At 36.1% G+C, this 14,586-nt stretch overlaps 1 protein-coding gene across 4 annotated transcripts in view; it reads left to right on the forward strand.

The window, feature by feature from the left end:
• Positions 1–14,586, forward strand: part of RETREG1 (reticulophagy regulator 1) — a 59,059-nt gene that overhangs the window by 35,894 nt on the left and 8,579 nt on the right. For 3 of the 4 annotated variants that reach the window (XM_061346705.1, XM_061346706.1, XM_061346707.1), the window contains exon 4: positions 13,825–13,951. In XM_061346705.1, the coding sequence (XP_061202689.1) occupies positions 13,825–13,951 (127 nt within the window). Of the gene's footprint in view, positions 1–1,908; positions 2,139–13,824; positions 13,952–14,586 lie in introns of those variants that run through there. The other variant, XM_061346708.1, reaches the window with a different exon arrangement.

Here is a 14,586-nt window from a genome sequence, read left to right on the forward strand (position 1 = left end):
ATCTTTGATGCTACATTTAAGCTTTGAATGGTGCTTTTGTATGTTTACAGAGTTCAGTTATTTCTTTTGGTGCTTTTCCTAATTAGAGAACTTCAGAATTTTAATAGGAAAATGAAGCTGTCACATAAAAAATTTTATTAATTAAGATTTTTTTAATTTAGTGTCTCTCAGGGTAAGCTTGAAGGAAATTTAGCTCTAAATATTTCAGCTGTAACTATCAGAAAAAGAAATAAAAAAGAGAAGACGAGACTGGAATATGCATATGTAGGTGACCATGTAACTTCATTGTTGAGTAGGGCAGGACATTTATTAATACATATTTATATATTGCCTTGCATGATCCAGGCATAGGACTTTACTCCTGTCTTTCTTCTCCCTCCTTCCTTTTTAAAGTCCAGTATGATCATATTGCTTCAGGAACAACATGTCTTGTAAAAGATTGAGGAAAGCTATGAATACAGATGACCGGATTAGATTAGGAAAAGGAAAAAGGAACTAGCTGGAATGTTGGGAGAAGAGTTAAGGAAGTTGTAGTTCACAAATAGGCAGCATTCCTGTTTTGCTTTTTTTCTCACCATTTCCTGAGAATTTTCTTAATTCAGATACTCACATAGTACATATAAACCATGTAATTTAAAGTAATAGCTCTGTGATTTTATGTTTTAGTGAATTTTTGCAATTTTTATCTAGATCTTCCTAATCATTTTGAAGCATTTTATAATGAAATAAGAAGAAATTGCTAGAGTTCCTTGTAGTCTTGAAAGTTAAGTCATCCTTCCAGTGAATGATGCATTACCCATAATGTGCCAAATGCAGTTTACCAAATCAAAGGTATGGGATGCTTGTTTTTAATCTGTCATACCTCTTGTTACAGGATTACTTTTTTTTTTTTAATTTTAAATTTATTTTTACCACTCTTGGGACAATTCGTACTATCCCATGCAGGAGAGGCAGGTCTAAATCTTGCTGGGTTCTTTCCTGGGGGAAAAATAAAGAAAATATTTCTATGCAGGTATCTCTGGATATAATATTTATGTGAAAATATATTAAGAGCAATAGGTCAAGCTGTTTAATGGAAGAAGGAAGCTATGTGAAGGAGCAGTGCTGAGCAGTGTGCTGAACAATGTACATATGTGATTGGAGTCTTGGGCTGTGTGACAAAGCATTATCAGCACAGATAGGGTTGGGGGGTGTTGAAAAAACAGAGACATAGCTGGTGTAGCTAGAGTGACAGAATCCCTGTCATGCATGCTGCACAAAGCCATAGGAGGAAAGTGAATTTGTCAATTCATCTCAGGTTGTTCACAGGGGCACTTGAGGTATTTTGGCAGAAAACCCCCTCCTGTCGGTGGCATACTTTCATTTTGAGGGCTCTTCCAGTACCGTTTGCTTGGATCCATGTGATAGCTAAGACTGCTTGTAGCAGACAAGCCAAGAATCAGAATTTGAAAACAATGCACTTAATCTTTATTTAAAACTCATCTTCCTGATCCTTATTTTAAAAGAGTTACCAAAGTTCATTTTTTTAATTCTGTGAATGTAGTCAATGGAAAATAATTTTGCTTCTTCTGTCAGCTTGTAACTGACACTTTATGGGGGGGAATCTTATTTGTACAGTTAGAATAAGGTCTTAGATTTTTCAGCAGTTTAAGTTTGTGTCATTTATCTTCCTGACATTTTGGTTGCTGCTCACTTACACCTGAGAAAACGGAGAGATGTTGAGGAAGATTTCCAGTGGAAGCAGAAAAATAAAATGTACTAACTGGGTGGTGAGCCTCCCTCACATGACAAGAAGAAAAAAGAGCCAACTGTTTTGCTTTTGGCTGTGCTTGCTACTAAACACCCTGTCATAGTGTGTGAGGTGAGTCACGACTTGTTTATTTATAGCCTTAGCCAATCAAAGCTGAATGCTCTGAACTTCATTCAAGACCAGCAGGCACTTAGGATGTCTTGTAAATATTTGCTCTCTGAGCAAGGAGTGCTCTTCTCAGCTGCAAACCGGACAGGTGCCCTGGTTGTCACTTCTAAAACACAAAACAGACTAGAAGATCATTGCCTGGATTATCTAGATTGGTAGAGAAAGAATTCCTTTTTACATCTGAAATGCCAGACAGTGAGGATCTGGGACAAGATGAAAGGTACTGTACATTCATTCTGATGGCCTTCTTGTGCAGTGCAGTACAACCCAGGGCTTTGTGTAGTTAATCTGTGTGCCCTCCTGAGTTCTCAGCCTAAGATCAGTTTTCTGTGCGTTGTAACAGATCATTCTTGGCAAATTCTTGGGGATTCGCCTCTAATGCTAGCCTAAGGTTTCTTAGTTAATGTCTGCAGAGAGGTTAATTTGTACAGCTCTTGTGTCTTAAACTAAAGCTGAAGGGAAGAAAACATTAGGTGGTTTCTACCTAGTCACTTTTCCCAACCATGGGACAACTTACAAGCCTCAAAATGTCAGAGACACAAATAGTTGAGATGAAGCCACATTACTGACAGAACCATAACTTATATGAGATAGGGCACTGTGTCCCTTTGAGGTATGCCTGTCTTTCTGAAGTTTAATTTTTATCTTAGATAGTTTATAAAACCATCAGGACAAAAAGCAAGTAGTTGGATCTAAAACTTATTAACAATTTAACAAATACTTTTTTTCAAAATATGATCCAGCACATTCCTATGAAATAAATGCGCTAATTAAACTTAGCTGAATGGATTTTAAAATAGATATTTTGAAAGTAGATGTTATTAATGTTCGGCTATGACAGAGTTTATAATACAGGATTCTTAAAGTCCACCTGGTCTTCCCATAGTTGCAATTTTATTGTCTTGATGCTAATCAAAATGTTGTCTCTAAACTGATGTTAATGAAATATTTGATATTGGGAGGAGGAAAAAAAATAGTCCTTTATGTGGAAATAGACTTTTTTAAAGTTAGTTAACAAAGTGACAGAATATAGAGGCCAGTTTAAGTACTACACAAATTGGAAGTGAGCATTTCATTATGTCTTCGGATTTAAATTTGAACATTTCTGTGGATGTTTTTCCAATATGTATGGCAATGTGGTGTTGTAAGATAGAGGAAATGCAGAAGACCCTTCTGGCGTCTGTTGTGCAGGCACGGTCACCTAACTGGATGAGCATGGGTGAATGGAGCCCCAGTGGCATAATTGGGTCTCTGCAAGGGTGGGGTCACCTACGCATTTCCGATTGCAGGGATCTAAGCTGTGCCCTGTATAAAGGAATTGTAGTAGGTGGTATTTTTTCTTTTAAGGGAATGTTGACTCATTAGTGATAGCCACCAAAGTGTTAAATGCTGTTCATTACAAAATGTTTAGCCGGATTTCCATTTTGTTGAAGTGTATATTTTTCAATACAGGAAAACAGCAATATGCATGACACGTTAAAAAAAAAATAAAATTTTAGATCATAATCATATTTTTATTGTGTTTTTGAATAAGTTCTGTAAAGGATGTGCAGTCTTTCCTTAAGAAAGTCTTACCAGCTGAGAAGAAAAATAATTTTTTTGGGGAAAAAGAAAATAAAAATTCGGGTTTGTGAGAAAAAAAAAACCCAACCAAAGCCATCAGTATTCACCAGCATGTAAAAGGATGCAACTGGTGTGCAAAACAAGCTTTGTAATACCTAACTTAACTTGTTCACAGTTTTTTTTCTATATAGGCTTGTAGCAAACTTTGACAGTTAAATAGCTAAGTAATACTAGGCCTAAACCTGTAAGAGTTCTTCTTTTTTTCTTTTTTTTTTTTTTTTAATGAATCAAAGATTGTTTGTTTTAAATTAAAAGGGTGAACATTTCAAAGCAGTAACCTGGAAAAGTGTGATAATAGGGTCTGCTCTCCTCATTTATTATTTCTGAAGCTGACATTAAATTAATTAACACTGATCCTAGTCCCTCACTCTTTTGTGCCTTTGCTATTGAGCAAAAAGGTTTGAGAAAATAGTTTAATAAAAAACAGGGCTTTTGTGGAATTTGTTTGCCTTTTTGTCTGGGTGGTAACAAATAGGATATAACTGGAGAGCATTCCTGCAGAAGTGCTAATGAGATCTGGTGGAGGTCAGAATACTTTGATCCAAGTTAAACAAGAGGCAGTATATTTAATATTGCATCATAAGTGTATTTCATGAACATTATAACATTGTACTTAAAGATGTGGCATTGGTCAATAGTCTTAGCCATAATGTGAATTTATATGTATAATAAGCAAAGGAACATATGCACAAATCCTTCTTAGTAAAGCTAGAAAAAAGCTAGGAGTTGTAAAGATTAGGTACCCACTCATATCTTGTTTTTTGTTCTGTCATATAATCCTGGGCAATAGCAGGTCAAGAACAGTGAGGAGAGATGTCAAAGGACTGGAAAGTTTAGCATAAAGACAGTATTTCCCCTGCTAATTCTTTATCACAAGGTCCCTTGTAGTGTTGTGTAAGATGGTATAATTTATTAAAAAAAAAAAGACAGCTGATGAGGAATCTAATGATGGTCAAGAATATATAAAAGGTACTGTAAATTACAAGTCCTGAAGTGGTTGAAGCACATGGCTGTAGGTGCTTCAAAGAGATACTGATGTTTAGCTTCCTCTATGAGAACGATGTCTGCTGTGTTCTAATCACTGTTGCCTGCCTGTTGAAAAAGATGGTGTACTGGTACACTAAACTGTCAGCCAGAAACCTTTCAAGTCAGGGTCGGGTGAGGAACCCAAAAAAAAAAAAACAAAACAAAACATGTAGAGAAAGCTAAGTTATTTTGAACCAGTCGATTTTGAACTGCAATCTTATAGTGCATGGCCTTTCTAAGTATGTGCTTGGTCTTAGAAAAATGTGGATTCAGTTTAAAGTCAAATCTCCCTATTACTTAGCTATTCAGGGTATGTTGATTTTTAGTTATATAAAAATATTTGTTTCTTCTGCTAGTAGAAAGTATTTGAATTTCCTTTTATGATTGAATTCAGTGCACAAATGTTGGCAACGAGTGATGTGCCAGGGGCTCTCAGTAATGCATCAAAGTAGATGGTCACCTATTAATACAATTTTCATTAAAACCAACTGAAGAGAATCAGAGTGAAGTTCCACACAAGAAGTGTGATGCTACACAAAAAGTTGTTTTCATGTTTTTGCAGGTTAAAAGTATTTTTTGTCTGGCAGTTGAAAATCCAATTTTCCTTTTTTGCACAGCTGCTCTGCTACTCAAGGAATACTCAGCTCATCTTTCCTAGCTGTTTGAGAGGCCTTGAACTAGGAATATCCCATCTGAAGAATGTGGAGGCTGAAGGAGGAAAATCAACTGATTTTGTGAAAAGGGTTAAAAGAGTTTTCTTTGTGGGAGAAAAGGAAATGTGAAAGAATTCCAACAGTTGGGCAGAGCTGTTAAAAGTTCTGCAAACAACACTTTATGCTTCTGTTGATAGAAACAAGACTTCCTTACTTTTTTGACCAAAAAGTACAATAAAAATGTCTCTTTTGCATCGCCAGTTTCTATTATAAATGGGAAGCTGCCCTGGAAGATCCCAGCCCTTGTACTGCCTTGGTAAAAACACAACAGTGTGTAGCAACAGTATTGTAGTCTTTGTTAAAAAGTAAGCAAGTCTATAATAGTATTTATAAGGCACCCAGTTTTCATGCAAAGAGGTTTTTTAAAAAAAAAATCTATGTGGATTGAATGTTGTGACTTAGGACTGGTAGCACTTGGCTATCAAATCACATTTCACATTTTGAATGACCTCGAACTGGAGTAGCTGGTGTTCTCAGGGGAGCTGGACAGGAGTACAGGTCAAAGGAAGGGTTTCCTGTGAGAGCTGACCTATCAGTTTACTTAGAAGTGTCTGTGTAAAGGAGCTGTTCCGTGTAATGGCCCAGATTTAGTTGCAGTTTATTTTATTTTATTTTCATAGGACATTCAGTGAAAAGCTACAACATCTACTCTACTGTGTCAAGGAACTCATGTACTGGAATTGCATTCAAAAAAGCTGGAGTTAACTGGTCTGATCAGCTAAAGAAAGACAATCTATCTCCTTTTTAAGACTTGAGAAGATGCCTGGGGCTATGCTTGGGTAGAAGAAGTGAACACATCCCCTCAAAATCCTGGCAGTAATGGGTCTTTTTAACCTGTAGGGCAAGATGAGCTCCCCTCCCCCTTTGCAGAACACTTAAATGCATTTTTTGCACCAATAGGATTTCTTTCATCTTCAGAAAAGTTTGTTCTTGACTAGTCATATAACAAAACAAACAAAAAAAACCAACCCTTCATGTATGGGATTGATGTTGTTTAGCAACACACCAGGGGTAAAAAGTTCCCATGGCATTTGAAGAGAAGAAATATAGAGTCAGGGATGAAAGGTTGCTTGCATTATGTTTTGTTGAAAGTCACATGTCCTGACTAGTCTGCTGTGCCACCCAACCTTATCAAGTGATTATGATTTAAACATATTTCTTATACAGTAATTATTACCAAAATATTCTTGGTTAAGAAATGGAAGGGGTATGCATGCTGCTGAAAGCTGTGAGGTGAGTTCTTCCCCTGGAAAAGAAAAAAAACAAAACACACAACAAAAAAAAAAAACCAAACCCACCAAAAAACAGTAACAGCAAATTAGACTGACTCACTGTTAATAAAAAGCATAAAACTGAAGTGTCACATGAAGACAGATGATGTCAGAAAGAAAACACTTTAAAAGCTTGAGAAGCAGTATTGCTCAACATTAACAGAATTCATTTAGTTCTTAGAAATTACGTATTTGTACTACAGGAGGGATGATAATTAAAGGAGACTTTTTGGATTGGCAAATGTTAGTTACTCTTTAAGGCTGATAACTACATTCTCCAGCTTCAGTTTAAAAACAGTATCTGTCTAACTTTGTATATCAAGAGATTCTAAGTGTGCCCAAGCCATAACATTGAAGGGATGCCAATCGCGATCAGCTAAAGGCTGTTTGTCACAGTAGTAGTAGTTGTTGGTAAAAGCCTAAACCTGTACAGCAACTATAGATTAGGAGTGGGAAATAAAGTGCATATGGATATCTATAAGCTGGAGACATGTCTATTAGAAAAGCTTTGTAGAGTTTATAGGAAAAAGTTTGTAGAAGATTCTCCCTAAAGTCTGAGAGAGTATTTGTGGATGCTTCCTGTGTTCCTTATTCGTTCAGTAGTACAGCATCCTTTTGTGGACTTCTTTGAAGCCAGCAGGGTTTTACCTGATGCCCCAGTGATTCATTTAAACTGCAAGTTTTGAGACTTTGTCATAGCCACATGACACAAATATAATTATTTTGGTATATTTAAAAATTGCATGGGATCCAAAAGTGGCACAGAATAAAGCACAATTCTACATAATCATCTTTTAAAATAGCCACATAGGTCATTAAGATGCTATGCTGTGAGTTCAGTGGGCTCGCTGTTCCATCTTTACACATAGGGCACATAACATTCACAAATTTGTTACATTGTATTACAATGAGGTTAATCAATATTACATTGTTTCCTACAGGTGTTGCCTTTGGTACTTTAATGGACTTAACTAATACATGGTTTCTGCACTATTTTGGATTTGGGGGGGGGGGGAAGGTTATTTTCATTTTGAGTATGCCATCAGCTGAAATTTAAATGTAAAAAAATAAATAATTTTAAATGTTTTCACAACCTTTTTTATCTAAATGCTGTTCTATATTCATCATTTCTGTACCTGAATAATTTAGAAGACAAATTTTAAAATATTAAAATGTATTTTTGGCATAGACCTTAAGGTATAATATGTTTATTTCAAAGAAAGGTAACTGCATCATTATAACCATTCCCTTCTGTTCTGTGGTGATTCCTTTCCTCAGCAGAGGTGACAGCAGAGACCTGTGAAAGCTCTGAAAAGTTAAAACTGCTTCACTGGGTTTGCTGACAGTTCGCACCCTTGATCTCATTTGGTCAGGCTTCATACTTAACTCCTGATTGCCTATGAGGTTTGTCCTTAGACAAATACCCACATCTCTTACAGCTGCATCATTCTATAAGCTCTAGATACTACTTTTTGAAAGACTAGAAAATAGCCGTATTACCTATATTTTGAATTATGTATCTTTGGGAATGTAACTTTCAGTTCTTCCACCTTGACTGACATTCTAAAGGTAACTTACATTCTAAGTTACCTTTAAAATTACAGAGTCTGCACAGGTTTAAAGCATGTGCGGTTACAGTTGGGAAATCAGGAAGTGTCAGAGGCTTTGTAATTACTACCTCTTTGTTTATGTAGGTGCAATCCTCCAGATCCACCACATCATGGTGTACTTTGTCACTGCTGCAGTTCTGAGTATCACATCTACTTGAAGATACATATAAAACCATGTACACATAAATAAAAAAAAAATCCAGTACATCACAAAGAGATCTTTAAGCCAGTAATCTGAGAGCTACTGACCTTTCTGAGAAATGTGACAGGGTTTGCTTGAGCAGATGTCTAGATACAAAATGAGAGCATGACACCATCAGTCATTTTTAGAGGCCATGACTTTTTTGGCCAGAGTTTGTGACTGTGATGGGTTGAAGCATCTGGGGTAGGAGGGTGTTCTGGTTTGGTCTAGGTTTGTTGTTTTATTTTTTTGCAGCTACTAGGTAATAGTTCATGTATTTGCTCAGTTTTAGAAATGATGCAGGTGGTCAGAAGGTTATGAGTAATTACTCTATTGACACCTTCAATCTTACTGACAGTAGTTTTAGAATAGGCGTGTAGTACTTTATATCAAACCCAGGGGAAGTGATGGGAGCATGAAACCTTATTCTTTCTAAATTATGCACAAAAACCTTTGAAAGTGTTCAGAGAGAGCTGATGGCTTATATCCTCAAAGGAGCACCTGAACAAGAGTCCCCAAAGCTGTTTCTGCAGAAAGTACAGGGCTCATATTTAAGCCACTTATTAAGGTACTGTAAGTAACTCCACTAATACTATTCTGAAGTGGGTTTTTGTGTCACAGTCATGAGCTCCACATTCATTATCTACATCACTTAATGTATCTTTTTTCCTTTTTGTCTTTAAATGGGATCATGGAAGAATTAATTTGTCTGGAATATGCACTGTTATGTGTCTGTTAGCTTTTGATCTAAAACAGATTTAATGTTTATATCTGTTTTTCAAAGGGCATGATATAACTTTTCTGTCTTTGTGTACAAGCAACTATACTTTGTACCTCCCTTCTTTCTCACTCCTCCTTCACCAGGAGCCTCACTGCTGCTCCGTTGTTCCAACCCTCTGGCCCCAGGGTAACACTGCCTTTCAAGTGGGCTCTGGGAACAGGGACAGGAGGGACAGATGTTACTGGGGCTGGTAGATGTTGAGAGGTGTGAACAAGAAATGGCAGCATATGCATCTGATTGTCGCACTGAAGATTAGCTAGCTGACTTTCTTATACCGTTAGTAGTCCAAGATCAGAATAAGGTTTCAGAATAGGCCCTGTTCCATAGAAAAGTGTGTAAGTAGAACTGATAAAGGTGTCTCATGTTGTCTTGTTGCCTATAAGAATCTTCTGAGTATTCTTTTGCAAAGCAAGATTAATAGTGAGTTTGTAATGTCTTGAAACAAACTTCACCTGTACCATTCACCTTTCTTGCTTGGCTGCTTCTTTGTCAATGCACTATATATGGACCACTGAACTAAACCTTTAGCAGTACATCTTATCTGCACTGCAGCTTATGTTTTCAACATCTTTTCAGGTTTGCAAAGTAAGGCATTACTAACAGCCAAGAGAAGCAGCTCCAGAGAACTTTCCCTGCAGATGTGCCATTTTTCTGCATAACTTGCATGTTTTCCTCAATTGTTATGAGTCATCCCAGTGTGCTGCCTTGTATCTCCTTTTTATATTGGTGGTTAGTGTATACGAAAGTAGTTTGCATTTTTTGTTGTAGTTTATGCTTTCATCTCCTGCATTGCCCCCTCATTTTTGCTATTAAATTAAAGTTAGTAAGCTAGCAATCTACATTTGTCTTATGTATTTCTAAGCTCTGTTATGATAGCAGGCACCGGGCTTACCTGTTTTCTTTTCGTGCTTCCATGAAGTTCCACTTTGGTTGTCAACAATTTTAAATAAAGGGTAGGAGTTAGTAAAAGGATTTTGTAATTCAGAAGACTGTCATAATAGTAGTTTTCAACACTAGAATAAACAGGCAACTCTTAAAATACATATTAATGCTGCAAATGGTTTTCAAAATCTAGAAGCAGTGTTTAAGGAGAGTGGCCTATCCATAATAATTTCATTTTTCTTAAGACAAAACCCTTGTATACTACTTTTCTCAGTCTGCTAATTATCAGAGGGGATGGAAATTTAAATTGCTGTTGTGGATGGGAGGTAGACAGAAAGTTCTGTGTAACATTGCTAATTCCTCCTGCTGTGTACCTGCAGTGTTCTCCATGAGTTATTTAATGGTTTTATTTTACATCCCTTATCAGAGGCAAGTAACTGCACTTAGTGCCATAGGTGGCTGGAAAACATGTTGCATTTTCTCTGACTTTCAAAAGTCACCTAGTCAAGAGATGAGACTCTCATCCTATGAATTTCAGATACACTATTTTAAATTGTTTATGGTTTCTCCTTGAAGGAGGGAAAGGAGAACCCTCACGCTGAATATAGTGTAAAAGGAAATAACACTACTGTGGTACTACAAATACTGTAATGTAATAAAATCAGGAATACAGCAACAATTTGGGGTTTTAACTTGAATCAGTTTCACACTAGCAGAAGTACTAGGTTTTCTGTAAGTCATGTTCTGCACTCCACTATGTATACGGTAGTTCGAATATGAATCCCTCATGCGTGCTATTTATGTTCTATATGAAATGGCTCCCAAACCTCGCTCTAATACCACTGTTGCTGTGTCACCACCTTGTGGTGAAGTTGCTGTATTGCTGTACAGTAGTTATACGCATAAAAGATGAGGTTTCTCCATGTGTGTTTAAGATGTATAACTCGACATTTTTGACCATAATTATTCCTGACTTTTTGCAAAAATGAAGACTGTGTATCTGAAAAGAAGAGAAGGTAGTTAACCTTCATTATGTTAGGAAAGCTGCATACAAGTAGTCAATATGTCTGCAGTGCAAGAGGAAAGAAGGTATTTAACATTTCCAATGTAGAATAAAAACGGGTCTCTTGTATATGAAAGACCACTTATTTCTGGATTAAATATAAGTATCTAAAAATTCACAAGTTTAAATGTGGTCAGCAGTTGACCAAAGTGTATAATTCAACAGAAACCCAAAATCCTCTTACCCTGTGTATTCAGGAGAAATGAGAGCAAAGATTTACAACTGGGAGAAAAAGTGGCTTTAGACCTTGCTGAATTGGATGTCAGACATAATGTCTGGAGTTTGACTGAAATGCTAGTTTTAAAGAAATTTTAACGAGAACTTAAGTTCGGTGTTCTTTTTGCCAAGATATTGAATTTGAAATTCAGAGTTTGCTTTCTCCTTTTATCATAGTTTGTATAATAGAACAGGTATTTTGGGGGGTTTATATAACTCAAAATTTATACATAGTTTGTTGGGGTTTTTTGTTTTATTTTGTTTTGTTTTAACTGGGAAATAAAGTGAAGTGGTAGAGACATTACTATATATAATTCCTTGCCATTTGCCTAGTTTTGCTGGTAACCTGTTACCAGAAACCTGCAGTAATAATGTAATCCCAAACTTTTTGTTTGATGTTATAATAAGCAATGTGGGCTGCATTTTTTTTTACTTGTATCATGATTCATTGATCAAAGCTTCTGCCTAATTTAGGCCGCTTGAACCTTTTGATAACCACCGCTTCGGTGCTATGTTAGTATATCTTGCATGTTAACCATTTGATAGATCACTTCCCTTTCTGTGCAGAATCTGCACACAGCCCCAGCCCTACAAAGAGAAGCAAGTCAGAAGCTTATCCTTTTAGGAGAAATCAATATATCTTCTTGTAGTCCAGTGGAATTATAGATGTAACTTTCAAAGATATAATTCCCAGATTTCAAATCTGGTTTTCCTTCAACTGGTATCTCCTTGGTCTGTGTAAACAAACTAGTCGGTCTTGTTAGAAAGATCTGCGTTGCAGTTCTCGGTGCAAGTGTACTGTCAACTCATGCCTGTATAAAAACATTACTGTACTGTACACTTTTTTTTATGTCAAAAAATGAGACATTTTACAAGTTCATGTCATAAAACATCGCACCTAGTTAGTAAGGATGAACATTACATCACAGGTAATAAATTACAATACAACATAGCAAAGCTAGGTTGTGCATGTGTCCTTAGTAGAGAAGGTAGACAAAAGCAATGTTCTAACCAGCTTTCAACTGAAAAAAGTCCAAATGCTCATGATGGCTTTTGATTTTTACATTGTGTGCAAATAAAAATGACTAAGCAATCTGTTGTGGAACAGATACTAATGTGGAAGCTGCAGGTATATTTACAAGTGAGGATAGATGCTTTTTCTTTTTTCTTTTTTTTTTGTCTTACCTTCACTAAAAAAGAATAAATTGTATCTTGTTATTCCTGATATTAAACCAAATGTTTAAATATTATTTTTGAACACTAAGTTCATCCAGGGTAAAGTTTGAACAGCAAAAGTCCCATCAGTCACTTACTGATGCTTGCTAACACTGAAGTTGCCCCAGGGAGCTATCTCAAGGGCATTTGTCTTCTCACAACTGCTGTCAGGGCCTTGTGTGTTTTAGTAGCTAAAGAGCAGAGTCATTATTTGGAAATATGAATTGGCAGTTTGATCTATGTATACGTCCTTATTGCTGCACACTGACCCTTGTACATTCATTCTTTTCATAATACCATTTTTGATTTATCCTGTAATTTGATCTGCCTATGACAAAATGTTTGCTATCAATGTCATGATGCATTGGACATTTGATGGATTATGTATCCAAATAAAATGACTGTGGGATTGTTTATGGCTTACTTGCATTCACTGGGATCAAAGTTCTGTGTACTGAGCAGGGAACTATGTGGAAGATGGTAAAACTAGTGCAGAACTTACTTCAGTTGCTCAGTAATTGCATGGTGGTACATCCATGCCATGTACCAGTTTGATTTGACATTGACTGGCCTGTGTATGTTTTTCCTTTCATTTTTTGTTTTGTAAAACATCTTTGTTGTAGATGCTTTGTCTGCTCTAAAAAGGTGCATGATACAATAATTTGAACTGGTTATTGTCTAAGCTGATCAGACCCAACTTAGATACATGTGTTTTCTCATGGTTTTCAGGAAATTCTTCAGTACAGGGGTTTTTTAATTGTATTAAAAGGCCTGACTGATCATAAGCTAAGCTTTAGAAACAGTCTTTTCAATACAATAGAGAAATAAAAGTTCAGTAAGGAAATTAATATAGACATCAAGACTTCAAAAGCAATTTCTTTTTTTTTGAAGTTAGGTAACAACCTCTTATGGGTCATCGTAGTTTGCAGAACAGGACAAAAATTAGAAAAGGAAAAGCACATTTATTTTTTTTTAAAGGAAAAATAATATTAGGAAACAAGTTTGGGCTTCAGTTGCTTAATTTAGGTGATGACTGTGCCTTGAACTCAGTATTTTCATATTGCCAGAATGAATAAGCAGTAATTTCTTCCATAATTGCTTATATGGACTGAGCATTGCTACTACTGAACAGATACTTTCTTAATATTCAAAAAGATCAAATTAGCCCAATATAAAATATGTGGAAACAAGCACAGGTTTATGTAGCATAGCAGTAGCCATTAGATTGCTGAAGGCTATAGCTTTACAACATGTTGTTTTCAACCAGTTTCAACTTTCATGTGAGCTATAACCAAAGCTGTTGGGTATTTTTCTGTTTTACTCAGCTGGAAAGTCATCAATTCCAGGCAAGACTACAGACCCAGGATAAATCAGTGCATTTCAGAAGCACTGATGAATTTATTTGTATTTCTTCAAGAAATGTCCCACTTCAAGGAACAAAACCCTGGCAAGGTAAGCACTCCCAAGTAATATTAAATGTTCAATATTACTTAATAAAAATGTGAGAAAAATTAAAAGAAAACCAAAACCAAACCACATTATGATACATTCAGTTATGAGTTTCTGCTAATTTTTTCTATGGAGATCACAGATAGGTTGTCAGTGAGTGACGGTGCTCACAGTGAAGTTTATATCAGTACAGTCTCACCCTTTACAGCTGTTGGAACCTCACCAGTCATTCCATGGAAAGGAACTTTTAAAACATCACAATTTAATAACAACTTGGGAAAAAACCCCAAAACATAACCAAAAAAATGTACAGTTCCTAGATATACATTTTCCCAAATAACTAATCTTCAGGAATACCTGCACAAGTGTTACATGATAGATGAGAATTTCTCATATTTAATTGTGATAATTTTTCTTCTATACAGGTATAGTTGGTGGGTTTGTTTGGTTTTTACTGGAAAGACTGAGCTGGAGAATTAACCATTTTATTGCAGTTCAGCTCCAAAAGCAAATTGATTCTTTCTGAAAACTTTCGACAGATCAATTCTGTACTCAGCATTGTGCAGTTTGGAAGACACACTGTATGTCTTAGTCACAGCAGAGGCCAAATCCCAGGTTTTACACAGAAAATTCAGCTC

Source organism: Neopsephotus bourkii, unplaced genomic scaffold, assembly GCF_033783945.1.
Source record: "Neopsephotus bourkii isolate Nb327-2 ecotype Australia unplaced genomic scaffold, CSIRO-AGI_Nbou_v1 NB_272, whole genome shotgun sequence".
Taxonomy (NCBI): Eukaryota; Metazoa; Chordata; class Aves; order Psittaciformes; family Psittacidae; genus Neopsephotus; species Neopsephotus bourkii.